The 26,578-nt window shown below is 39.6% G+C and overlaps 5 protein-coding genes across 8 annotated transcripts; all 5 read right to left on the minus strand.

Annotated features, from left to right (window-relative positions):
- Positions 1-1,792: 1,792 nt before the first annotated feature.
- Positions 1,793-7,240, minus strand: LOC113770687 (disease resistance RPP13-like protein 4). Of its 4 annotated transcripts, none has more exons than XM_027315231.1 (3): positions 7,022-7,240; positions 6,743-6,840; positions 1,793-4,662 (listed from the first exon to the last, which is right to left on the minus strand). In XM_027315231.1, the coding sequence occupies exon 3, from the start codon at positions 4,655-4,657 to the stop codon at positions 2,036-2,038; it is 2,622 nt and encodes an 873-aa protein (XP_027171032.1). In that variant the 5' UTR covers positions 4,658-4,662; positions 6,743-6,840; positions 7,022-7,240; the 3' UTR covers positions 1,793-2,035. The 4 variants fall into 4 exon arrangements, with proteins under 4 accessions (XP_027171032.1, XP_027171028.1, XP_027171027.1 ...); XM_027315227.1 differs by having other exon boundaries at positions 6,743-6,935; XM_027315226.1 differs by having other exon boundaries at positions 7,017-7,240.
- A 974-nt stretch (positions 7,241-8,214) lies between these two features.
- LOC113771697 (fasciclin-like arabinogalactan protein 21) lies at positions 8,215-9,374 on the minus strand. The gene has a single exon (XM_027316265.1). The coding sequence runs from the start codon at positions 9,372-9,374 to the stop codon at positions 8,292-8,294; it is 1,083 nt and encodes a 360-aa protein (XP_027172066.1). The 3' UTR covers positions 8,215-8,291.
- A 1,677-nt stretch (positions 9,375-11,051) lies between these two features.
- On the minus strand, positions 11,052-16,001 carry LOC113770191 (disease resistance RPP13-like protein 4). Its single transcript, XM_027314585.1, has 4 exons — positions 15,777-16,001; positions 15,262-15,685; positions 14,945-15,165; positions 11,052-13,890 (listed from the first exon to the last, which is right to left on the minus strand). Exon 4 carries the CDS (start codon positions 13,886-13,888, stop codon positions 11,252-11,254), a length of 2,637 nt encoding a protein of 878 aa, XP_027170386.1. The 5' UTR covers positions 13,889-13,890; positions 14,945-15,165; positions 15,262-15,685; positions 15,777-16,001; the 3' UTR covers positions 11,052-11,251.
- LOC113771698 (fasciclin-like arabinogalactan protein 21) lies at positions 15,113-18,085 on the minus strand. Its single transcript, XM_027316266.1, has 4 exons — positions 17,277-18,085; positions 17,089-17,177; positions 15,777-15,844; positions 15,113-15,238 (listed from the first exon to the last, which is right to left on the minus strand). The coding sequence occupies exons 1-4, from the start codon at positions 18,083-18,085 to the stop codon at positions 15,113-15,115; spliced, it is 1,092 nt and encodes a 363-aa protein (XP_027172067.1).
- A 666-nt stretch (positions 18,086-18,751) lies between these two features.
- LOC113770669 (disease resistance RPP13-like protein 4) lies at positions 18,752-22,859 on the minus strand. Its single transcript, XM_027315200.1, has 3 exons — positions 22,584-22,859; positions 22,210-22,318; positions 18,752-21,865 (listed from the first exon to the last, which is right to left on the minus strand). Exon 3 carries the CDS (start codon positions 21,852-21,854, stop codon positions 19,044-19,046), a length of 2,811 nt encoding a protein of 936 aa, XP_027171001.1. The 5' UTR covers positions 21,855-21,865; positions 22,210-22,318; positions 22,584-22,859; the 3' UTR covers positions 18,752-19,043.
- Positions 22,860-26,578: the final 3,719 nt, after the last annotated feature.

Here is a 26,578-nt window from a genome sequence, read left to right on the forward strand (position 1 = left end):
CGAAGAACAACTCCTGGGCCCCTTTCCCTCCCTTGGTCTGGGGGCCCCGGCGGGAGAAGTAGTACCATCCCGGAAGGGAGGACTTAAGAATGAAGGCGGCTCGGAAAAGGGAGAGAGAGTAGGGGATGTCGCAGAGAAGGCAGTAAATCAGGAATCCGGTGATGATCCTGATGGAGGTAGGGTGAAGTTGGGTGATTCTGAGCCCCCAGTAGGTCAGAATATGGGTCAGAGCTGGATGGATGGGGAGACGGAGCCCTGCGATGAGCTGCTCCCTGTAGATGGCCACGAAGCCTGGGGGAGGTCGGCAGGCTCGGTCGTCGGGCCCGGCCGCCCTCGGCTCGAAGGCCGGAGGGATGGAGTACGACTCGGCCAGCTCGGCCACGTCCTGGGGCAATAGGGTGGCCTCCTGTAGGTCTGGGTAACCGTAGGAGAATTCGGGATCCTCCCCCTGCTCCGAGGTAGGGGTCCCCTCAGAGGGATCCCTGTCTTCCCCAGCTCCGCCCTGGGCCCTGCCAGGGGAATCATGGGGGGACTGGGGAGAGGAGGTGGTTGCGGCCTCTCGCTCGAGGTAGGCGTCGAGCTCAGCCGTTTCCTCTAGAGCGCGGGCAGAAAAAGGATGGGATGAAGGAGACTGGGGTGGAGGAGAGCTCATGGTGTCAGTAGGCTCGGGCAGGTCTGAGGTGTGGAAGCTGGGACTAGAAGCAGAAGAAGGGGAAAGAGGGGGAGGAGAAGATGGTGACGAAGATGAGGGTGAAGGCGAGGAAAGAGCGATGATTCGGGGAGCTCTGCGGCGGACTGATACTATAGCAACAGAGGAGGAAGAATGATCCGACATAAAAAGTAGGAGGTAGCAGAGGGCAAAAAAGACACTGCAGAGGGGGAAGATGAATCGCAGAAAGGACTTACTGAGAACGGCAGAAGAAGGACTGAAGGCTCGCCGGAATCTGGGCACAGGACGCCGGAGGTTGCTGGAAAATGGAAATGTGAGTGCACAGGGAGCGTGATAACTTGAAATGCACAAGAAGAAGCGGAAATGGCAAATGGGACAGATGAGAATTTGGCATCCCCTATTTATAGGGGGAAGAGTGGAGGGAAAACGGTTGCGTGAATTTGAACCGACCCCCATGTGAACGCACTTAATGCTGGTACGAAAACCGAAGAGGCGGGACAGCTAAAAGGACGCGGGCACAGCGTCCCTGTGACAGCACTGTACCAGAAGTGACCTCGGCAGAGTAGTGCGCGGCTCTGGCCTTCCACGTGGCGGAGGTAGATTAGGTCTGCCTGACAGTCCTACCTAATCTAGGGGGCTAGTGCAGAGGCCCCGTTCCGGGCCCAGACACGTGGCAGCCCAGGAATGGCCGAGCTGGGCCTTGGCCCCCAGACCCCTGGGAGCAGCCCCGGGCCGTACCGACTAGGGCTCCCAGGGGAGGCGAAGGTCCGTCCCGAAGAGGTCGGGGGAAGTCCCCCCCCGAGTGCGGGATACTATCTATACCGGGCAAGTCCCGCGTCGTGCGGAGGTCGGACTCCCTCGCAGGTATAAATAATAGCACACATCTACTGTACAAAGGGGGGCTGATTATTTGGCAATTAACTCTGGACAGTTGCTACTTCCCGTGAACCCTACTCACCGGAAAACTAACTTGGCCGTCGGAGCGCCCTCGGGGACAACCCTCGGGCCCCCTTTGTTAGCTCATCTTCTCTGTTTTGCAGGTCTTGGATCAGCTCTCCCATCGACACCCCGAGCTGATCAGGTCAGCTCTCCTCGGGGAAGCGTCTGCGCTTCTTCAGGCAGTAAAAAATCTCAAAATCATCGATGTCTTATTTCAGCAAGCACAGTTATAGTTCTGCGGTACATTTTTGAGCACAAACATAGAATTACCTGATCAAACTGGAAGAGAAAAACGTGCTAATGACTGTTAAGCAAATACAGATACAAATCCAGATCATAACATACATATTGTCCAAGAAGTAGGAGGTAGATCATTTCAAACTTTAAAATGCTTGTCCAAGATCACACCATGTCATCTTGCTGCTTTCAATCTTCTTGACTGAATACATTCTCTGACTCACATTTTTTTTCCTTGTCGTCCTTGCACCAGACCCCAACAGCCTCAACATCACAAGGAAATGAAGCCAATAGGTTGCATTGGCTGACCTCCAGGCGTCTGATCTCAGGCATCACTTCTTGGAATTCTTTCCATGACACCTCAAGTCTTTGGCAGAACTTTAAACACAACCCTTTGACATCCCATTTATGCTGTTGGTCTCCCCAAAATTCTTGGTTCATCTTTTCTATTCCTGAGTTCTCCACAGAAAGATACTGCAGTTGTTGAAGTGACCTGGGATTAATCCATGCTGGCGTAGTTTCTCCAAGATAATGCTTCAGATACAATTCCTCAATGGAAGAAGGGGGTGACAATTTATTCAACTTGCTTAAAATGTTCTTATCTTTGCAATCACCTGCATTAATGGACAATAGCTTTAGTTTCTCCAGCAGTTCCAACGCACCCAATTCCTGATCCTCAATAGCGCTATCTTCAGTTATGTCTATCTGCAGGACACGAAGTTCAGTCAGAGCCTTCAGCTCTGCAAGGTGGGAACCAGAAGCTTTCCCAGTACCAGCTATCTTAAATCCATACAGCTCCTGGAGTTTGGAAAGGTTCGAAAATCCTTGTGGTAGACACCGAAGACTTGGGCAATTACCAACATCCAAGATAATTAATCTTGGAAGGTTAATGATTGATGTGGGAAGCTTTTTGAGATCCTTGCATTCTCCCAGAATCAGAACTTGAAGGCCCCATAATTTACCTATTGAGTTTGGAATTTCTAACAGCTTCGCAACATGCCTGAGGCTCAAATAAGCTAGGCGCTTCAGGGAAGTGATCCATTGCCAAAGATCCTCTACACGAATTCTGTCTAGTTTGACACGTGAGAGGTCCAGTACCCTGAGAGACCTGACTTTGGCCAGCTCAATTTTTCTATTGAAACCGATGTAATCAGTTTTCGTTAGAAGTAGTGCCCTGAGCTTTGAGTTTCCATGCAGGGTCTGTAACTTTGTCTCTTCTGTGACTCCAAGTCGGCGAGAGCCAACATCAGCAATATGATTTCTATTCGCATCGAAGCTGCAGAAATCTTCTTCTCTTGCTATTTTAATTGTCAAATCTCGGACCATGTCATGCACCTTGCAGGTATAAAAACTGCCATCAAAGTATCTTCGCTGAGCTACTTCAACCAGGCACCGACTGATAAGTTCTGACAATGACTTGAAAGCAGATTCTGTCGCAGTTTCTGAGCTCATGCCGCGGACAAATCCTTCTCCTTCCCACCAGCGAATCAGCTGGTCAACATCAACTTCATAATCCTCTGGATAAATCGAGAAGCACAGTATACATGGTTTCAAGAAAGCAGGGAGCACGTCATAGCTTAGCTGCAGAGAGGCAATCACATGCGGATTACCCTCCGAACAATTGCCTTCTATACTCGTTAACTTTTGAAGAAAGGTCTCGCGGATCCTCCTCCACTTAATGGAAGACCTCTCCTCCGATGAGAGTAAACCACCGACGGTCTTGATTGCTAGGGGAAGGCCCCCACATTTTTTAACAATTTCTTTTCCTTCTTCAACTAACCTGGTGTTTTGTTCATCAACTTCAGACACGCGTGCAACTTTGCAAAACAATTTCCAGCTCTCTTCATCATTAAGATATCTGGGTTGATGAATTTGTGCATCCTGAACTCCCATATTCTTGACAACCGTCTTTATTCTTGATGTGATGATAATGCAGCTGTTGTGGCCCTCTTTCACGGGTAGCCCACCAGAGATCCGTTCCCACCAACCATCATCAGTGCTCCAAACATCATCCAGGACAATCAGGTATGCTTTGTCTGAAAGCAATCCATGAATTGTACTCAGCATGTCGCCTTTAGGGGATCCGCTGCCATCTGCATTGAGTTGCTTCAACATGCTTTTCATGATTTCGTCCTCTTTGACAGGTTGAGAAACTGAAACCCAAATTTTCTCCTGGAAGCGTCTCGTGAGGTTCACATCTCTGTAGATCATTTTTGCAAGGGTGGTTTTACCCAAACCCCCCAGCCCCACAATTGCAAGATGCAGCAGCGGTTCATTCTGACCAAGAATCCAGCCCCTGACTTTCTCCACATCTTCTTTTAGGCCGACGACTTCAGATTGGTCGATAAGCGGAGCAGTCCAACGCCTCTTTGTGTCATTGCCATTTTCACTACTTGAACGCTGACTTGGGGTGTAATAGGACTTCAAGTATTCACCCATACGTTTAATTCGGGTGGTGATTTCTGTCAGCTTCTTTCCTGTTCGATAGCGGAAGCTTATCTCTGAAAGACAAGGGTTGCAAGAACTAGCCTCCGTTTTTATGTAATCTTCTCGAATCTGGCAATCAACAACGAGGTCATCTGCTTCGTAGATCAGTTGTTGCAGTCCATGTAAGGTTGTCTTGACTGTTTCTTGCCCGTCTTTGAGCTTGCTTGCATCAGCCACAAATGATTGCATAAATTTCAGCTGTTCCTTCAACTCTGTGAACAGGTTTGGAAATTGAATGGCATATCTGCTTTCACGCTGGATTGCCTCCGTCAAATATTTCACAAGTTCTTCAGCAACGGCATCTACTATTGGAATTTCCGGCATTTTGTCTGAGGAATATTCCGTGGAGGCAAATACTCAGAAGTAAGTAATAATTTAAATGTAAAAATTACCCTGAGGCAGGCATAGTTTAACGATCATTTTGCATTATTTTTATGGAGACACTATTGACTACAAAGCCTTAATTATTTAAAAACAGAAACTCCGACATTGTTTAAAGTTGTAAATATCCATATAAAAAAACAATGAATAAATCTAGAAGTAACACACGACTTCGAAACAAAAATGTCTACTACTTTACTCAAAGACTACTACAAAAATGATCATCGTTATTAGCAATTTTCTCCACCATTAAATATATAACACTTTAATACTAATTTAAGAGTAGGAAAAACTAAGTGAATTCAAGAAATAAAGTAGAGAAGTTGCTAGTAAACATATTAAGGGCAATTTTGTCTCTTACGATATTTTGTATATTTTTGTGTCATTTCATTCAAATAATTTTTTTTTAAAAAAAAGAGTAGAGTATTAAGGGTACTTTGTTGAGTTTATTTATTCATTTATGTATAATTTTAACAGATATTCAACCTCACCAGTACACTAAGTCATGCATGTTCGGATGCAAAATGTAGAGATTCTAAGCTCATGTGATAAAAGCTTATTTGACTGATTTATTTTCATTCAGAGCAGGATATAAAAAAAGATCAAGGCTGAGACTGATGTAGTTTGTAGTTATCAACTTGAAGTCTTGAGAAAGTTTTGATGAATTTGTCTTATAACAAATGGTTTCTGAAGCTACGAAAAGCACTATCCTAAGCATCTCCAAATATTTACCAGTTATGGCTGGCATGAGTTTGACAGTAGTCATAAAGCCTTAAAGGTTAGACTTTGGATTTTCTGATTTTTTTCCCTATATGGCTACTCATCTAGTTTAAATTGAATTTATTCTTGAAGACAAAATATTTTTATTATTGTGCAGGGAAGCTTGAAAAATCATATTTACTTTTTGACAAGAATTTTCATCACAAAAAAAAAAAAGAAGAAGCTCGAATAGACTTGCTCATTAACCATAGAATATATAGCATGCATTGACCTTTGGGATAATTTCAAAAACCTCCATTGAGATTTTTGATAATTTCACTGAGCTCCCTTGACGTTGGAAAACTTGCACTTACCTCTCTTGATTTGATAGTTTTAGTAACAAAATCTTAAAATAAAACTGACTTGGTCAATTTTTTAAATGAATATCCAAAAATGCCCTTGTGTAATGAGTTTTAATTTATTTTTCTATACAATTATGAGATTATCTAGTCTAATTATAAGGAAAAGGTGCTAAATTTTTCATGTCCATAACTATTATTTGATAAACAACTATAATAATAATTTTATCACTATGATAAGATAATTTTGATGGTATTTTATTAGGGATTTAAATTTATAAGATAGAAAAAAATGTTAAAATAATTCAATTAGAGTTTATGAATTTTTCGGGTAGTGGGATTATCATAATTTGGTAGTGATTTTGGGCCATTTCCTTTTGATTTATTGATAATTTTAGTACCAAAAATAGAAAACAAAGATCAGCAAAAACATTGGATTACATATAAAATTAACTCGTCAAAAAAATTGCTAGTTCGACGTTTTGTTACAATAGAAACTAGAAGTAATAGTGGTAGTTTTTATAGTTTTATTGGCAAAAAATTAAAAAAAAAGGAATAAGAAGGAAAAAGAATGAAAAAATAATTTTAAAACTCATTCTAATTATAAGCATATCTAATAAGGGAATTTCATTAAAATATTTAAGGGAAAAATTGTCATTTTAAATGACAAAGGAGGTATGTGCAATTTTTCAAATCTCAAGAGAGCTCAGTGAAATTGTCAGGAACCTCAGGAGAGGCTTCTGAAATTATCCCTTGATCTTTTGATGTTCATGCATAGTTTCTGCTTGATCTAGTGTAGTGTTTCCTAGAGGACAGCATAGCCCCGTGTATTTTGTTTTCTTCTGAGTATCTGTGATTTCTTGCTTGACGGAATAATTAAAATTCTGAGGCTACTTCCATTATTGACTTTCATTTTCAGCTTCTGAGAATCAAATTACAATATGTAGGAATAATTACACTAAGATGTTACCTGACTCAATGTTTTTCCAACAGAAGGAAGAATCTTTGGTCTAAAAGTAAGCAGAGGCACTTGAACAATATATGCCTGATGGATATATACCGGAAGTTCTGTAAAGGTAAGCAGAAGAGTTGGATCATATGCCAAAGATTAACAGCACACTCCAGTCCAGGACCTGAGAATGAACAGAAGAAAGGAACCACCTCTGCGTAGAGGGAACAAACAGGAAACAAACATACATCTTTTAGAACAAAGCAAGACTCATGAGCGTAGCAGAAAAACTCACCTCACCTCTGCGTAAAGATTAGTTGGTCCTATGAGCAGCCAAGTGTTTATACAAAGGATCACAAGCACAACTGCGGTGCTATGCAATGATTGAAGAAGATGTTTATAGGATCAATAGCTTTACAATCAAACTAACTATCTGAGTGACATGGGCTGTGGTTTTTATCAACGTAAGGCTCTGAAATGAAATGTGGCAATGTGGTTAATTATAGTGACTTTTATACAATGCTTGCTGGAAGTTCTAGTGGTTAAATTAACAGAGATAAATAGTTATTTCAGCTTGGTATTAATCTCTTTAATCCATTACACGATCCTCACGTGGAAGAAGTCAACCGGGGTCAATCCCTTGCTCCAAAAACTTTCCTTCCATCAAGATTAAAGCATGTCTCCCACTAGTCCCTTACTTTCCATAATGCGCATCACTGTCCTCGAATTTTTGTCCGAGGCAGCAGGAAATGACAAGAGCTCTGTGGCCTTCAATTGTTACGTGCAAAAGCAAAGCTGTTGTGCTTTTACCATTATGAACATCAGAAGTTTTTGGACTATAAGGACACTGACAATGCATGAATGATTGTATTCTGCTCCAGTGTGCTGCGCAATAACGAAATGATGTAGGACTTCAGATAGGAGAAGTGAGAGTTTACAATCATTTTTCCTAAGTATCAGCACAAAACCAATTTATAAGATATTCTTATCTCCCTACGTCCAAATATTAATTACTTCCTCATATTTGGTAACAAAAAACTCTTAGGTTCTAGTCTTGTACAGTCGTACAGAAAGGCTATTACTCAAAAATGGGAGCACCTGTCTCCTACTATAAAGCATGTCAGATTAGGCTAAGGCTTCCATAGATCATCATTTTGAGATTCCGCATTGGTCTGTTGCGGAGCTTGCTAAAAATCTAGGACCAAATGGGAAATGCAACAAAACTTGAATGCATGTTTTTCCACTCTTCACTATTCATTCCTTCTTCATCTGTTAATATCGTAGGTTTTGCTAAATACCTAAATCTACATTTCCTTTTTTGCATCATTGGTTATCAGACAGTTATACCGTTTCGAATATTGAGCTGGAAATTTGTAAAAAGAAGACTGCAATTTGGCACTGATGGGAATGGTGAAATACACTAACTTTCGAATCCCTAATAAATGCTTGCAACAAAAAAATGGAATGTGAAAACACTAACATTAGAGTATTAAATCATTCTGCAAAAGCAAAAGTTCAACAACTGAACCATATTGCAGAATGCTATAATCTTGGAAAATCTCCCCACAGGCTATCTTGATGTACCAGAAATCTTCTCCACACTAAGAGCTCTGGAGATTCCGTGGATCACAGCTTCCCTGGATGAGAAAATGTCAGCTTCTGTGATCTCTACCCCATCAATTGCCAGTGATCTTTTAGAAACGCTGATAGTAACTTCAAGATTTTCATCAGATAACAGGGTTTTGAGAGGTGATTTATCAGGTAATAAGGCCAATTCTCTGTATGTAAACCTCTGCGGCAAAACATGTAACCTCACTACTCTACCAAGCAATGGCGCAGGCATTGCTATGAACGTGAAGTATGGTGGAGCAAAGATGGTGACAGAGTTCAAATCAGCATAATCTTCAACAATCCCATCAAGAACAGACTGCAATCCTATCGAAAATTGGACAAATCCGTTAGCACTGAGAAACTGGATTATACTTGGCCATCGAACAAAGTTCTTCATCTCATTAGTACTGTTGAACCCACGACTCTGATTAAAATTCTCGCATGTGGGAGGGTGAATAAAGTTCCAATCCTGATCAATATGACCAGGAAGGTCTGACGACGAGAATGATCCAAGAACACCATGCACTGAAAAGGGACCTTCAAGAAACACATCAGGGTGAGAAATCAACACATTATTGATCTCAATTTCATGCTTTGCTCCATCATTCTTGGTAATCTTGATGATCTTATCATGAAGTAGGGTACTCAAGCAACTGCCTTCTGGTTTCTTGAATAATTCTTGCATGGGAAGTTTGACAGGAGACGTGTGGTATTTAAGGAGTTGCTTCATTGCCCAAGGAGGTAGATGTCCTGAAATATTGGAAATGGAGGAATCTTGGATTGCAAAAATGGTCGATTCAGAGGATGAAAGAAAGAGCTCAGGGGAGATTTGGAGAAGGGTGGCCATGACATTGAAACCATGAGCTCTTAGAGCTTTGGAAGCATTCAATGAAAGCCCTCTTCTGGTGGCTTGGATTGATGGGGTTGAATTGCTTTTGGCGTCTTCGTGCAGGTTTGTTGTGACTGCCAGAAACGCAAGAACCACAGACATGCAAAAGTAGAAAGGGCAATGCCACCAATGTGAGCAAGAAGAGTTTGCCATTTTCTGAGGCAAATCAAGAAATTACTAGTAGAAGATTTTTGCTTTTCAATGTGTATTTTCTCTGGGTTCAACTAGTAATTTGTTGAAGAATCTTGTTGTCGTTCACTGTAGGTTGCGTGTGTTTTCTTATTGGCGTTGTTAATTGCTGGAAAAATTTAGAAATTGGTCAAATTTATAGAATTAAGTAAAAAAGAAATCAAGATTCAAAACTTGTTCATTGCCTTTGAAATTGTGTTTCGGTTTTCGTAATTCATTGGTTAGAGCAAAACTTCAATCTGGGCCCAGACACCCAGACAAGACAAATGAGAAAGGCCCACTGTGAAGGTCAAAGCGTGACCTTGTGAAAGCTTAAAGATAACACGCCTTTGATGGGAACGGATGAAGCTTTTGTATCCACACCTTCCTAAATTAGTAATTTTGATTTTTTTTTACCTTGAAATGAAAACTTGAGTCTTTGCAATAATCCTATGGCCATTTCATGTAGTTTTGGGTAGGGAGTTTCTGTATAAAATTTTCTGATGAGAAGGTAGTATGCTTCACATATTTCAAAGTTTTGAATCATGTTGGAAGATCAAAAAAACTAGCCCTCCAATTTGCTCGCTTCTATTTATGATTTATGCTTCTTTTTGATTGCTAGTGATTATGATTGTATAATACTTTTGATTGCCTTTGATTTATGCTTCTTTTCTATCACTAGTGTTTCTATAATACATATATACTATTTTTCCCCTACAATTTAGTGCGTCATAATAAGAGAATGTCTTATTTGACCTTTATGATCTTCTTTTTTTTTAGTATAAATAAGATGTCTCGAATTCGAGACCTCTTATTTATACTCCTTCCACCTTGCTATCCAACCCGTCCCTCCCCATTTTTATGACTATTTAACATAATAGATAACTTACATTTTACTTTAATTCAAATCATGAAGAGTTAAAATACAGATTTCCAAATCATAAGTATCTAAATAGGCCTTAATAAGAAAACTTATGGCTTAAGTGCATTGGCAGGCATTATTAATTGCTAGAATTGTAGTAAATCATCTTCTTTTGGATAATACAAGAAAAACATTAAAATGTTGTGCATAGATGAGTGAGAGTAGAAATAGTTGATATCTCTACCTTTACATTTATAGTAGGCCTGTCAACGGGTCGGGTCTAGACCCGGATCCGGACCGGATCCGTGAAATTATTGCGGGTATGGGTAGGGATTTAATTCCGTTTTCCGGATCCGGATCCGGATCCGTTTTGTCAAACAAAAAAACGGGTCGGATACGGAATATAGTATTCCGGCCCGTATTAGACCCGGATCCGGATATAAATGAATTAATAATTTTAAATATATATATTTATCAATATAATTTGATTAGAGTGATGTATTTTAATAAAGTTAATTTGATTTCTTTTCTTATTTGGTTTTTTCTTTGCATTAGTTAAAAATTAGTTTACAAATATATTTTTTTTTCATTTTTATTAGAAATTATAAATTTTGCTAAATTTGTTCGGGTAGACCCGGATCCGGATCCGGGACCCGCCGGACCCGCCGGATCCGGATCCGGAACATAGAATAAAAGACCCGTCGGGTAAACGGGTCGGGTCCGGGTCCGGCATAGTAATTCGGGTCCGGGTCCGGAATAATGAATTCCGGCCCGGACCCGGCCCGTTGACAGCCCTAATTTATAGTGCTATGACAGAGTTGAAAGCACCAAATTAGGCTTACATGATCAAAGTGGAAGAGAAAAGAGTACCAACAAGTAAAGTTCAGCAAGTACAAATACACCTCCAAATCACTAACAAATACCGCAACATATTGTCCAAACAGAAGGATACAGATAACTTCAAACTTGAAAATGCTTTCCAAAGATCAGACCATGTCATCTAGCTGCTTTCAATCTTCTTGACTGAAAACATCCTCCGACGCACATCTTTTTTCTTTTCGTCCTTGCACCAGAACCCCACAGACTTAACATCACAAGGAAATGAGACCAGTAGGTTGCATTGGCTGACCTCCAGGTGTCTGATCTCAGGCATCACTGCTTGCAATTCTTCCCATGACACCTCAAGCCTTTGGCAGAACTTTAAACACAACCCTTTGACATCCCATTTATGTTCTTCATCTCCCCAGAAATCTTGGTTCATCTTATTTATTCTAGAGTCCTCCATACAAAGATACTGCAGTTGTCGAAGTGACTTCGGATTAATCCATCCTGGTGCAGTTTCTCCAACATAATGCTTCAGATACAATTCCTCAATGGAAGAAGGGGGTGACAATTTATTCAATTTGCTTAAAATGTCCTCGTCTTCGCAATCACCTGCATTGATCGACAAAATCTTTAGTTTCTCTAGCTGTGCTAAGATCTCCAATTCCTGATCATTGATTGTGCTTTCTTCAGTTATGTCCATCTGCAGGACTCGAAGTTCAGTCAAAGCCTTCAGCTCTCCAAGGTGGGAACCTGCAGCATTGCCAGTGCCAGCTATCTTAAATCCGTATAGCTCCTGGAGTTTGGAAAGTCTCGAAAATCCTTGTGGTAGACACTGAAGATTTGGGCAATTGCCAACATCCAAGATAATTAATCTCGGAAGGTTAACAATTGATGGGGGAAGATTTTTGAGATCCTTACATTCTCCCAGAATCAGAACCTGAAGGCCCCATAGTTTACCGACTGAGTTTGGGATTTCTGACAATTGTGCAACATACCTGAGGCTCAAATAAGCTAGGCGTGTAAGGGAAGTGATCCAATGCCAGAGATCTTTCATACAAATGCTGTCTAGTTTGACATGTGAGAAGTCCAGTACCCGGAGAGACTTGACGTTAGCCAATTCAATATTACTATTGAAACCGATGTAATCGGTTGCGGTTAAAAGTAATGCCCTGAGCTTTGAGTTTCCTCGGAGGGTCTGGAACTTTGTCTCTTTTGTGACTCCAAGTCTACGAGAGCCAGCATTAGCAATATGCTTTCCATTTCCATCGAAACTGCAGAAATCTTCTTCTCTTGCTATTTTAATTGTCAAATCTCGAACCATGTCATGCACCTTGCAGGTATAGACACTCCCATCGAAATTTCTTCTCTCAGCTACTTCAACCAGGCATCGACTGATAAGCTCAGATAAGCAGTTGAGAGCTGATTCTGTCGCAGCTTCTGTGCTCCTACAACGGACAAATCCTTCTCCTTCCCACCAGCGAATCAGTTGGTCAACATCAACTTCATGATCTTCTGGATAAATCGAGAAGCACAATATGCATTGCTTTAAGCGAGGAGGGAGCTCATCATAGCTAAGCTGCAGAGAGGCAATCACATGCTGATTACCACCAGCACGACTGCCTTCTGCACTTGTCAACTTTTCATGGAAGTTCTTGTGAATCCTCGTCCATTCACTATAACACTTGGCTTCTGATGAGAGTAAACCACCAATGGTCTTGATTGCCAGGGGAAGGCCCCCACACTTTTGAACAATCTCTTTTCCTTCTTCAATTAACTTAGTATTTTCTTCATCTTCTTTAGAGATCAGTGCAACCTTGCAGAATAATTTCCAGCTCTCTTCATCATTAAGAAGTCTGGGTCGATGAATTTGGGCATCCCGAACTCCCATTTTCTTGACAACTTTCTTGATCCTTGATGTGATTATAATGCAGTTGTTGAGGCCCTCTGTCTTGGGTAGCCCACTGGAGATCCGTTCCCACCAACCATCTTCAATGCACCAGACATCATCTAGAACAATCAGGTAGGTTTTTTCTGAAAGCAATTGACTGATTCTACTCAGCATGTCACCTTTAGAGGATCCGCTGTCATCAGATTTGAGTTGCCTCAGCATGCTTTTCATGATTTCGGTCTCATTGACTGGTTGAGAAACTGAGACCCAAATTTTCTCTTGGAAGCGTTTCGTGAGATTCACATCTCTATAGATCATCTTTGCTAGGGTCGTTTTACCCAAACCCCCCAGCCCCACGATTGCAAGGCGAAGCAATGGTTCATTATGACCAAGAATCCAGTCCCTTATTGTTGCCACATTTTCTGTTAGCCCAACGACTTCAGATTGGTCAAAAACAGGGGAACTCCAAAGTGTCTTTCTGCCATTTTTGCTCTCACTATCTGAATGCTTTGCAATGGGAGTGTAATAAGAGTTCAAATTTTCCCGCATTCTTTTAATGTGGCTGTTGATTTCTGTTAGCTTTTTCCCTGTTTTATAGCGAAAGGCCATCTCAGAAAGACAAAGGCTGCAAGAACTAGCCTTTGTTTCCGTGTAGTCTTCTCGAATCTGGCAATCAACAACCAGATCATCTGCTTCGTAGATCAGTTTCTGAAGTTCTTGCAAGGTCATCTTGACTGTTTCTTGCTTGTCTTTGAGCTTGCTTGCATCAGCGACAAATGATTGCATAAATTTCAGCTGTTCTCTCAACTCAGAGAACTGAGCTGGAAATTGAATTGCATATTTGCTTTGATCCTGGATTTCTGTACTCAAATCTTTCACAAGTTCTTGAGCAATGGCACCAGCTAGTGCACTTGGCAACGTCATGTCTGAGGAATTCATGAAGGCAAATACTTGGAAATAAGTTGAATTAAATTTACAAAAGGATGCAGAAAAGTAGACAAGCATTTACTATGATTTCTTATAATCTTGAACAATAACCAAGCCAACCTCAATAAGTAGGCCTTAATAAGGCCTTATCTATCCTTTGTTTGGTACTTTGCTGAGTTGTTTGTTTAGGGGATATTTATTTTCATCAGTACACTAAGTCATGCATGTTGGGATTCGAAGTGTACAGATTCTATGCATGCTAAAGAACGTATTATAAGCTTATCTTGCTGATTTGTCAAACACAATTCATTCAGAGCATGTAGTAAAACAGATCAAGGTTGAGACTGATGTGGTGAGAGTTATCAACTTGAAGTCTTGGTGAAAGTTGTGATGTATTTGTCTAACAATGGTTTCTAAAGTTATGAAAAGCACTACCCTAAGCATCTCCTGATATTTACTACTCGTGGCCTGGGTATAGTCATGAAGCCTCAAAGGTTAAAACTTTGGATTTTCTGATTTTTGGCTATCTGGTTACTCAACTAGTTTTCCTTGGTTTTATTCCCAAGGACAAAAAAATCTTGCTGTTACAGGGAAGCTTGAAAAATCTTGTTTACTTCAACAAACATATTCAATATTTGGACATGGAATCTGGATGTTACCAGCTCTCTTCCGTTCAAATATTATAAGTGTATACAGGTCAAAAATGAACACAAAACAGTGAGACACTAGAAAACTTGAGCAGAAGGACCATTTAGTAAGACTGTTGGGTAAATAAAAAGTTATGAACACCATCACAAAAAGGTGGCTCCAATACACTTCCCCATTACCCTAGAATATACAGTATGTTTTCATCTTTAGATATTCATGTATAGTTTCTGTCTGGTCTAGAAATTTCATAGAGGACAGTCTCGGCCATCCCTTGCTTAACAAAAATAATTAAATCTCAGAAAATAAACCCAATTGACTACTTTAGTTCATGTTCTGTACCATTGACTTCATTTTATGCTTCCGAAATCAAATTACAATGTTGAGAAATTATACTAAAGATGTTACCTGACTTTCAGTGGTTTTCCCACAGAAGAAAGGTATATATCAGTTGACAGCAATTCTGGCCTTAGAAGTGGAGACAGTTGGACAATGTATATCTGTGGACACCGGAAGTTCAGTAAACGAAATCTTCGCTTACGATCATGCTGGAAAGCTGCTACGCCCCTTTTTCCATCAAAGAAGGTAGATCATCCGCAAAACACTAGAAGCATATTCCAGTCCAGGACCTGACAGTGAGATGTAGAAAGGTATCATGTAGAAAGAACAAACATCTGATGAAATAATCACAAGGAGAAAGAACTGCAAGCATAGCGCAAACTCACTTCAGAAAACACCAGTTGCTCTTGTGAGTAGTTCTTCAGTTGGTTATCCAAAGGATCACAAGTGCAGTGCTATGCGATGATTGAAGATGTTTATTGGATCATTAGCTTTGAAATCAAGCTATCTGAGTGATCTGGGCTCTTGTGTCAACAAAGCCTACATACAGAGGGCACTGAGACTAAACCTGTATGGAATTAGTCTAAAAACGTTACCTGACTCTGTTTTTCCCACAGAAGTAAGAATATTTTGCCTAATAAGAGTAAGCAGGGACGCTTGGACAACGTATGTCTTGGTGGATACCGAAAGTTCAGTAAGTGAAATCGTCACTTATGATCATGCTGGAAAGCTGCTATACCCTTCCCTTCCCTCAAAGAAGGTACATCATATGCAAAACAGTAGCAACATATTCCAGTCCAGGACCTGACACTAAGTTACAGAAAGGGATCATGTAGAAAGAACAAACATCTGATGAAATAAGCACGAGGAGCAAGAACTGCAAGCGTAGCACAAATTCTACCTCAGAAAAGATCAGTAGCTCCTCCGAGTAGTTCCTCAGGTGTTTATCCGAAGGACCACGATGCAGTGCTGTGCAATGATTGAAGATGTTTATGGGATCATTAGCTTTGAATTTAAGCTATCTGAGTGACATGAGCTGTTTTGCCAACTGAGCCGGTTCTGAGGGCTTTGAAACTAAACCTGGATGAAGGTTGTTGTAACCTTCATAATGCTGAAGTCTTAGTGGGAAGATTCTGTTGGCAATGTGGTCAAATTAACAGACATTGATATGTTGTTTGAGCAGCCATTAATCTTTTTAATCAGTGACATGAACTTCACGTGGAAGGAGTCAAGCGGATCAATCCCTTGCTCCAAATTTCTTTTCTCTACGAGATGCTTTTTCTTCCATCAAGAATAAAGCATGTCTTCCACTATCACTAGTCCCTTGCTTTCCATGGTGCAGGTCTCTCCAGGAATTTTCGCGAGAGGAACAAGAAAATGACAAGTGCTGCGTAGTCTTCAATTATTACGTGCAAAAGCAAAGCTGTACTTTTACAATTATGAAATGAGAACTTTTGGACTATTAAGGCACTGTAATATATGGTCGACTGTATTCTGCTCCAGGTGTGCTACATGATAACGAAACAACTTAGCACTTCAGATAGGACAAGTGAGAGTTTATAATCATCTTTGCTAAGTTATCAGCATAAAACCAACTTATGATATTCTTAACTTATCTCTCCAAATCCAAGCAATTGCTTCCTTATATTTGGTCAAAAAAAAACTCCTAGATTCTAGTCTTGTTCAGAAAGCTTAATACTCAAAAATGGGAACACCTGTCTTCTACTACATAGCATTCCGGATTAGGCTAATGCTTCGTAAAATCATCATTTCAAGATTCCGCATTGGTCAATTCTAGCTTTTCACGAACCTGTTTGGGTGCTTGCTAAAAATCTAGGACCAAAATGGGAACTGCAATAAGACTTCAAAGCATCTTTTTCCCACTTTTCACGTAGACCTTCTTCATCTGTTAATACCGTAGGGATTTGCTAAATATCTAATCTAGCAAAAGTTAAGCAGGTAATCTGTGAGAGGAAACAGCAATTGGCACAGAAAAGAATGCAAAATACACAAACTTCTGAGTCCTGGTTCAAGCCAAAAAAAGAAAGAAAGAAAGAAAGAAAAGGCTTGCTACAGAAAAAAGAAAAGTAATAGCACTAATGTTAAATAAGTACTAAATCAATCTGAGAAAGCAAAAGTTGCAACTTTTGAATGCTATGATCCTGGAAAATTTCCCAAAAGCTATCTTGATGTATCAGAAATCTTCTCCATACCAAGAGCTCTAGAGATTCCGTGGATCACAACTTCTCTGGATGAGAAAATCTCTGCTTCTGTGATCTCTACCCCATCAATTGCCAGTGATCTTGAAGAATTGTTCATAGTAACTTCAAGACTTTCATCAGATAACAGAGTTTTGAGAGTCGATTTTTCAGGCAATAAGGCCTATTCTTTTTACGTAAACCTCTGCGGCAATACATGTAAGCTCACAACTCTATCTAGCAGTAGTGCTGAGAGTGCTATGAACGTGAAATATGGTGGAGCTAAGATGGTGACGGAGCTCAAATCAGCATACTCTTGAACAACCCCATCAACAACAGACCGCAATCCTTTCGCAAATTGGACAAATCCGTTAGCACTGAGAAACTGAATTATACTTGGCCATCGAACAAAGTCCTTTATCTCATTAGTACCGTTCAAACGATGACTCTGATCAAAATTTCCACAAGTGGGGGAGTGAATAAAGTTCCAATCTTGATCAATATGCTCACGAAGGTCTAATGATGAGAATGATCCGAGAACACCATGCACTGAAAAGGGGCCTCCAAGAAACACATCAGGATGAGAAATCATCACATCATTGACCTCAATTTCATGCTTTTCTTCATCCTTCTTTGTAATCTTGATGATCTTATCGTGAAGTAGAGTACTGAAGCAACTGTCTTCGGGTTTCTTGAATAATTCTTGTATGGGAAGCTTTACAGGGGAAGAGTGGCACTGGAGGAGTTGCTTCATTGCCCAAGGAGGTAGATGGCCTGAAATATTGGAAATGGAGGAATCTTGGATTGCAAAAATGGTGAATTCAGGGAAAACAAAGAGCTCAGTGGAGATTTGGAGAAGGGTGGCCATGACATTGAAACAATGAGCTCTTGAAGCTTTGGAAGCATTCAATGAGAGGCCTCTTTTGGAGGCTTGGATCAACGGAGATGAATTGTTGTTGGTGTCTTCATGCAGGTTTACCATGATTGCCACAATTGCAAGAACCACAGACATGCACAAGGGGAAGGGACAATGCCACCAATGTTAGCAAGAAGAATTTCTCATTTCCTGAGACAAATGAAGAGAATACTAGTGGAAAATTCTTGCTTTTCAATGTGCTTTTATCTGGGATTTTAGCAGCAGAATGAATGTAGCAATTTTCAGAAGAATCTTGCAGTTCACTGTTGGTTGTGTGTGTCCTGCTGTATTGTTAATTGTCCCCGGCGGGGGAAGGAGTAGAAATTAATCACAATTACAGGGTTAAATAAATCAAGATGCACCCTTCATGGCCTTTTAAATTGTATTTGGCTTTCCAAATTGAAATGCCCGTGAATACTCGAGTGATTAGTTTTTAATCCGTAACTAGATTTTAACTGATGAGATGTTTGTCTCTCTCTTTTTTTCTTTTTTTTTTTCCTTCCCTAAGATCCAGAGTTTAACTGATGAGATATTAGTCAGGTGACAATGATGTTCACTCTTGAACTCTCCCATTTCCCCTCCTCTATGTAAGACTTGGAGCCTTCTCATAGACCAAAATATATTTCTGTTCCTTTCCAAAACGTGAAATTCTAAAACCAATGAAATGGGCCATCATTTAGTTTATTTCTGTCGCTGCTGAAGTTGGATTGTCACTTATTATAGTAATGATTAAAACCACATCATCATGGAAAGGAAAAATCATAATTTGAAAGCACCAACTCCAACTTAGGCTTACATGATCAACATGGAAGAGAAAAAAGTAACAATTAGTAAATCAGTAAAGTTCAGCAAATACAAATACACTTCAAATCACTAACAAATGCCACAACATATTGTCCAAGAACTGGGATACAGATCACTTCAAACTTTGAAAATGCTTTCCCAAGATCGGACCATGTCATCTAGCTGCTTTCAATCTTCTTGACTGAAAAGTGAAAACATCTTCCGAAGCAAAACTTTTTTTCTTTTAGTCCCTGCATAGCTCCCCACAGACTTAACAAGGAAATGAAACCAGCAAGTTGCATTGGCAGACCTCCAGGTGTCTGATCTCAGGCATTACTGATTGCAATTCTTCCCATGACACCTCAAGTCTTTGGCAGAACTTTAAACACAACCCTTTGACATCCCATTTATATTCTTCATCTCCCCAAAATTCTTGGTTCATCTTTTCTATTCCTGAGTTCTCCACAGAAAGATACTGCAGTTGTTGAAGTGACCTGGGATTAATCCATGCTGGCGTAGTTTCTCCAAGATAATGCTTCAGATACAGTTCCTCAATGGAAGAAGGGGGTGACAATTTATTCAACTTGCTTAAAATGTTCTTATCTTTGCAATCACCTGCATTAATGGACAAAAGCTTTAGTTTCGCCAGCACTTCCAACGCATCCAATTCCTGATCCTCAATAGTGCTGTCTTCAGTTATGTCTATCTGCAGGACACGAAGTTCAGTCACAGCCTTCAGCTCTGCAAGGTGGGAACCAGAAGCTTTCCCAGTACCAGCTATCTTAAATCCATACAGCTCCTGGAGTTTGGAAAGTTTCGAAAACCCTTGTGGTAGACACCGAAGACTTGGGCAATTACCAACATCCAAGATAATTAATCTTGGAAGGTTAATGATTGATGTGGGAAGCTTTTTGAGATCCTTACATTCTCCCAGAATCAGCACTTGGAGGCCCAATAATTTGCCGATTGAGTTTGGGACTTCAAGCAATTGTGCAACATCTCTGAGGCTCAAACAAACTAGGCGTTTAAGGGAAGTGATCCAGTCCCAAAGATCCTTCACAAAAACGTAGTCTAGTCTGGCATGTGAGAGGTCCAATACCCTGAGAGACTTGATTTTTGCCAACTCTGTTTTCCTATTGAAACCGATATAATGGGTTGTGGTTAGAAGTAATGCCCTGAGCTTTGAGTTTCCTCGAAGGGCAGATAACTTCGTCTCTTGGGTGACTCCAAGTCGACGGGAGCCTACATCAGCAATATGATTTCTATTTGCATCGAAGCTGCAGAAATCTTCTTCTCTTGCTATTTTAATTGTCAAATCTCGAACCATATCATGCACCTTGCAGGTATAGACGCTTCCATCATAATTTCTTCGCTGAGCTACTTCAACCAGGCACCGACTGATAAGCTCTGACAAACACTTGAGAGCTGATTCTGTCACAGTTTCTGTGCTATTGCCACTGACAAATCCTTCTCCTACCCACAAGCGAATCAGTTGGTCAGCATCCACTTCATAATTCTCAGGATAAATTAAGAAGCACAATATGCATGGCTTCAAGAAAGCAGGGAGCTCATCATAGCTTAGCTGCAGAGAGGCAATCACATGCCCATTACCCTCCGAACAATTATCTCCCATACTCGTTAACTTTTCATGAAAGGTCTCGCGGATCCTCCTCCACTTAATGGAAGACCTCTCCTCTGATGAGAGTAAACCACCGACGGTCTTGATTGCTAGGGGAAGGCCCCCACATTTTTTAACAATTTCTTTTCCTTCTTCAACTAACTTGGTGTTTTGTTCATCAACTTCAGACACGCGTGCAACTTTGCAAAACAATTTCCAGCTCTCTTCATCATTAAGATATCTGGGTTGATGAATTTGTGCATCCTGAACTCCCATATTCTTGACAACCGTCTTTATTCTTGATGTGATGATAATGCAGCTGTTGTGGCCCTCTTTCACGGGTAGCCCACCAGAGATCCGTTCCCACCAACCATCATCAGTGCTCCAAACATCATCCAGGACAATCAGGTATGCTTTGTCTGAAAGCAATCCATGAATTGTACTCAGCATGTCGCCTTTAGGGGATCCGCTGCCATCTGCATTGAGTTGCTTCAACATGCTTTTCATGATTTCGTCCTCTTTGACAGGTTGAGAAAATGAAACCCAAATTTTCTCCTGGAAGCGTCTCTTGAGGTTCACATCTCTGTAGATCATTTTTGCAAGGGTGGTTTTACCCAAACCCCCCAGCCCCACAATTGCAAGATGCAGCAGCGGTTCATTCTGACCAAGAATCCAGCCCCTTACTTTCGCCGCATCTTCTTTTAGGCCGACGACTTCAGATTGGTTGATAACCGGCGCAGTCCAACGCCTCACTGTGTCATTGCCATTTTGACTACTTGGACGCTGACTTGGGGTGTAATAAGACTTCAAGTTATCACGCGTACGTTTAATTCGGGTGTTGATTTCTGTCAGCTTCTTTCCTGTTTGATAGCGAAAATATATTTCAGAGAGATATAAAAAGAAGCCCGAAGCCCCCTTCATTTTTCGGTAATCGTCTCGAATCTTGGAATCGAGAACCAAATCATCTGCTTCATAAATTAGTTCCCTTAGTACAGGCAAGACTGTCCTGACTGTTTCTCGATTCTCTTTGAGCTTGCTTGCTTCAGAAATGAAAACCTGCATAATCTTGAGCTCTTCCTCCAAAATTCTGAACCGAGTTGGAAATTGAAGGGCATATTGGCCTTGGTCCTGGTTTGCAAGAGCTAATTCTTTCACCAGTTCTTGAGCTACCGCACTCACTAGTGCACCCTTAAGGCCAACATTTGAGCTGCGGTGCTTGATGAGATTGGAGCCACTAATGTAGTTAGTGGCTTGGAGATTTTGATGGTAGGTAAAAGAATCTCCAACTAGTGAGCTGGAGATGTTGAAAGATGAAGCTGAGTGAGAGGGGTCAGAGAAATTAAAAGAGGGTGATTCTGATACTGTAGAAATATCGCTGGGAGTCCTTTGAGCACTGAGCAGGAGGTCCTCCCTGCGAAGGGTGGCTCGAACAAGCCTTTCCCAATTGTCATAAATTGCAGACATCTCTGATCAATCTGGGAGTAGTACATTAACAAGCATATTATTTGAACGCATATATATTTGTCTAGCTGCTTTAACTTAAGAAGACTAATAATACAGATTTCTTGCGAAGTTTAAACATGTGTCCGAACTGTTTATTTTACTTCTTTTTTTTTTTTTTGAGTCATTACCTAGTTTTATGCGCCCTTGCATTTTAACTCCTATTGGGTCTTAAGAAATTCACACTCACCAACAGGAAAAACTTCACAATGACTAATCATAGTTCTTCATTCCCTTTTCTAGTACTACGATAGACTTCCATTTTCAGCTTTTGAAAAGCAAAACATGCCATATTTCAGGAATAGGGTAAAGTTGTTACCGGAGTTACGGTGTTTTATCCCACTGAATATAGAACGTTTCAGTTGTCAAACAATCGTGGCCTGACCACAGGAACCACCTCCCAAGGTTGTTAACCTGTCCAATGGATACTGAAGTACAAGAAATCAAATCAAAACATCATTGATATATAATCATCCTGTAAATCTGGCACGCCTTTCCATATTAGAAGAAGGTCCATGTCAAGGCATTAACAGCATGTATTCTTCAAGATCTTGAGAATAAATTGGAGAAAGGAAGCATTCCTACTTAGTCTCTTACATCCTTAGTTCATGTACAGAACAAAAAATTCAGATTAAATGAGAAGAAGCAGTCAGAACCATAACTATTACAGATATTACAGAAGCGTGAACTTACCACAGAGTACAGATCAATATCTCCAAGGAATGGTATGCTGATCACCTATGTGCTGCTTCAAACAAGCTGTTGGAATATCCTGGACTATCTTGTCAGTGGAGCCTATTTTATCTTGTATATGCAATTTCTGAAACTAGACGAAGATCGTTTATAGGTTTATGATTCAGGATTCCCAGTGGTGAAATTCCCTTTGCAGTACTGTGAATGAACAGACATGATTTTGTTGTTTTAGCTGGTATTTTCTCATAACAATATTAACTTCACGTAGAACAAGACTCTCTATTCAGTCATCATAATAGGTCAATTTCCTTTACGAGATGCTTTTTCTATCCATGAGATTAAAAGACAAAAGCATGTCTCCCACTAACGACTTGCTTTCCAAAAGTTCAGGTCTAGCCCTGAATTTTCCCCAAAGGGAATAAGAAAGTGACAAGAAACATCAGTCTTCATCACAACAATTATTCGGAAAATAGAGCTGAGATATTTCACAATCATGCAATGAGAAAGTTTGGACCATTAGGCAATCATCAACTTTGGCTCTGGTCCTATCCAAGCAAGCTGTCTTGCAATGACAACAGTAAGTGTAAGACTGACTTCACACGGAACAAATGAAAGTTCATGGTGATTGTATGCTTAATAATGCACGTTTGATCGACCCAAACTGGCACTCGAGTTATACCTCCACATTTCCGAGTAAATTTCCAAAAAGTGAGAATTTATAAAATTAATTCCCAAAAGGGGGTGTTTTAGAGCCTCTTCCTAGAAGGATTAAAAAGGCATTCTCGTGGTTTCCTTAGAAAGATGTATTCACACAATGAGTTGTTTCCTTAGAAGAGAGTATTCACACAATGCATTGTTTAGAGTAAAATTAATGCGAAAGTAAATTTGGTACCTGATGTATACTAACATTTAAGCACATTTGGTATTTTTCACGGGTTTTTTCAAATTCCTACTGAAAAAAAAAAATCATTTGCTATCATGTGCCTGACAATGAAATTGTAAAAAGTTCTAAAAAATAACTAAAATACCTATTAACTCGGTGGCCAGTTTAAGGATTAATATTTTTTTTCTAGTGTAAGTAGGAGGACTCGAACCTGAGACCTCTTGCTTACACTCCCTCCTCCCGTACCACCCAACCCATCATTCTCCAACTAATAGAATATATAAGTCACACATTTAAAAAGAAAATAACTTATGCTATAAAAATACCCAATTGAGCTAATAATCATACACGCTTAAAACTTCCCTCTCCTATCCATACCCTCTAATAAAAAAAGAAGAAAAAAACTTTGATACCCTTATTTCAATGGAACCTTTATGGATTCAACCATGAAATCGTAAGAAAAAATTTACAAAATTTTCTATTTGTAAGAGTTTGTAACAATAATTTGAAGATCCTTCAACTAGGTATAAACGTTAAATCTTTTTCACAATTTTGTTGTCAAGCACGTGACAGCATGTGATTTTTTTCACTGGAAATTTGAAAAAAAAAAAAAAAAAAAAAAGGCCTATCAAGGGTACCAAATGTGCTTAGATATTATAATATTAGGTAGTAGATTTGCTTTTATCCAAAATTTGGATACTAGAATTGCTCAAAGGATAAAGTTTAGATACCAATACTATATTTTACTCTTGTTTACAAGACACATTTTGTTTCGGAATTTTCACTATTTTGGAATTTTCCTTCAAAAGTATTACTAATTTAGAAATTTACTCCTTGCTCATTAGGCAAATTGCCAATGTGTGTTTCAGGCCAAAAATAGCGTCAGGGCCTTTTGAACCTCGGCTGAAGATGTTCTATTTTTAGCTCAAGAAATCTACATTGTAGTACAAGAAAACAGCTATGGAAAGCGTGAAATAATGAATCGATGGTTCAAGCATATGGACAAACACCTCATAGGCATTAAATCAAAGCATCAATAGGAATTTTAAAATCTTGAATTTTCAGTTTTTTTGAGCCACGAGTATGATTGCAATGTAGCCCAAAATGCAGTTAAGTACGGCCCAGCCCAGATGATTGAAAAGTTCAAGACACTTGCCGCGAAGGCGTGGAAAGCAAAGACAAGCGCGTCTGGATGAGAGGAACCAATCACGATGGAAAGGCAAGAAAGTGGTTCAAGAACCACAGCTTTGTAGGACAAAATAAAAAGTCCATTAGTGTGTTAAGAACCGAACTCGCACTGCAAGAAATTCAATAGTTGATTGGGTTAAAAAAGAAAAAAAGCAATTCTTTATCTTAATAATGACCAAAAGCATACATAGAAAAGAAAAATCCTAGGAGCATTCCGGTAAGAGATTATTTGAAACATTATTTGGAATAATTATTATAGCACTATAATGTAATGTATGTGAGATAAAAAAGATTGAAAAGAAAAAAAGTTGATTGAAAATGTGTATGTGAGACAAAAAGATAGTTAGGAAAATAAGAAGCTAATTTGAAAACACGTTTTTGATATAGTAAAATAATATTTGAGAAAATTGTGGACCGTTTGGATTAGCTATTTTTAGAAGTATTTATAAAATACGTTATTGTAATTTTTTATATTAAAAACTTGGAAAATCGTTCAAAACATCTCCACATTTCGTTAAATGAATTTTTTCGTCATTCACTTTTAAAATGTTAATTTTATGCGCCTTACAAATTCAAGTCAACAAAATTTGATTCTAATCTAGGTTTCCGACCACTTTTTAATGTAAAATCACTACATGACTCACTTGTGGCTATTTTTTAGGTATAAAAAAGGTCGAAACCCACTTTTGTAAGGGCAAAAATGAATATGAACAGGGTCAAATTTTACTTTTTTTTTAGAAAAAATGGATATAGTTTGGGTTATATTACACTTTTTTAAAGAAAAAATGAATGTGGATCGAGTCATTTGTCTAACAACAAGTGGTATCTAATCTTTTTATCTCTAAAAAGTGACTATATGTAAATCACATGATGGATTCATGGTAAAAATAATGGTTGGAAACATAGGTTGGAACTAAACTTTACTGACTTAAATTTGTAAGAAACACAAAAGTAACATTTTAAAAGTGAAGAATGAAAATTTTCATTTGGCAAAATATGAAAACTATTTTGAACGATTTTCTTTAAAACTTTCACTATGTAGATGTATTTTAAGGTATTTTTAAATTTTAAAAACTTTATTGAGATATTTTAAAAAAATTAATTATCCTTCCTACCACAACCATCCACCATCCCTCTCCACCCCCCCTCTCCTAGCAATACCACCCTTCACCTCTACTCGCCTCTCTTAGTAGCATGATCTTGCACTGCTACCACCCCATTCATTGATCTTCCTTTTTTTCTCTGTCTTCTCTCCTCCTTTCTCCTCCCTTTTTCTCTTCCCTATTATTCCCGTCATTTCTCCTCCTCGTTTCCTTCCCCTTGTATCCCCTTCCGTTCTTTCTGCAACCAAATCTCGTCGTCTTAATCAGATTTGGTCAATGTGATTCCTTTTTTGTCCTCTCATCTTCCTTTCTTCCCTCCCCTCTTCTTGCCCCACCTCCTCTCTCTCTGACCTCTTCTCTTCCCTCCCAATAACTAGATTCAGTCCTAGAAAGAAAAGGAAGATGAGAGGAGGAGAAGAGGGACAGAAGCAAGAAGAGAGAGGAAGACGGAGGTGAAAGATAGAAATAAGGAAGAGAAACAGGGAATTGTAGCAACAGAAGGTGGGAAGTAGTGGCAAGAGTAGTAGTATAGGAAAAAGGGGTGATATTTTATTTTTATTTATTTATTTTGTAATTATAAGGTAAGTTGTATTTAGATTTTAGAAGTTTTGGATTTATTGGGAGTATTTTTTATATTAGCGTTATTGTAAACCTGTATTTGAAGTACAAATTTTTTATGAAAACTGGAATACATATGCAAAGTCAAGCAATCCAAACATAATTTCTATAGTAATTACATCTATTTCAATTAAGATGTAATTTCCCTTACATAAACAAACCGAGCAACTTTTTTGGATAAAATAGAAGTCAATATTATTAAT

Source organism: Coffea eugenioides, chromosome 5 (genome assembly GCF_003713205.1).
Source record: "Coffea eugenioides isolate CCC68of chromosome 5, Ceug_1.0, whole genome shotgun sequence".
Lineage (NCBI taxonomy): Eukaryota > Viridiplantae > Streptophyta > Magnoliopsida > Gentianales > Rubiaceae > Coffea > Coffea eugenioides.

Bases quoted from the DNA above. Each gene is read 5' to 3' on its own strand.
- LOC113770687 (XM_027315231.1), bottom strand. From the start codon at position 4,657: ATGCCGGAAATTCCAATAGTAGATGCCGTTGCTGAAGAACTTGTGAAA.
- LOC113771697 (XM_027316265.1), bottom strand. From the start codon at position 9,374: ATGGCAAACTCTTCTTGCTCACATTGGTGGCATTGCCCTTTCTACTTT.
- LOC113770191 (XM_027314585.1), bottom strand. From the start codon at position 13,888: ATGACGTTGCCAAGTGCACTAGCTGGTGCCATTGCTCAAGAACTTGTG.
- LOC113771698 (XM_027316266.1), bottom strand. From the start codon at position 18,085: ATGTCTGTGGTTCTTGCAATTGTGGCAATCATGGTAAACCTGCATGAA. The intron at 17,178-17,276 runs GTTTACGTAAAA...CAATTCTTCAAG, and splicing joins TTACATGTATTGCCGCAGAG to ATCACTGGCAATTGATGGGG. The intron at 15,845-17,088 runs GTATGGAGAAGA...ATCATTGCACAG, and splicing joins CGGAATCTCTAGAGCTCTTG to CACTGCATCGTGGTCCTTCG.
- LOC113770669 (XM_027315200.1), bottom strand. From the start codon at position 21,854: ATGTCTGCAATTTATGACAATTGGGAAAGGCTTGTTCGAGCCACCCTT.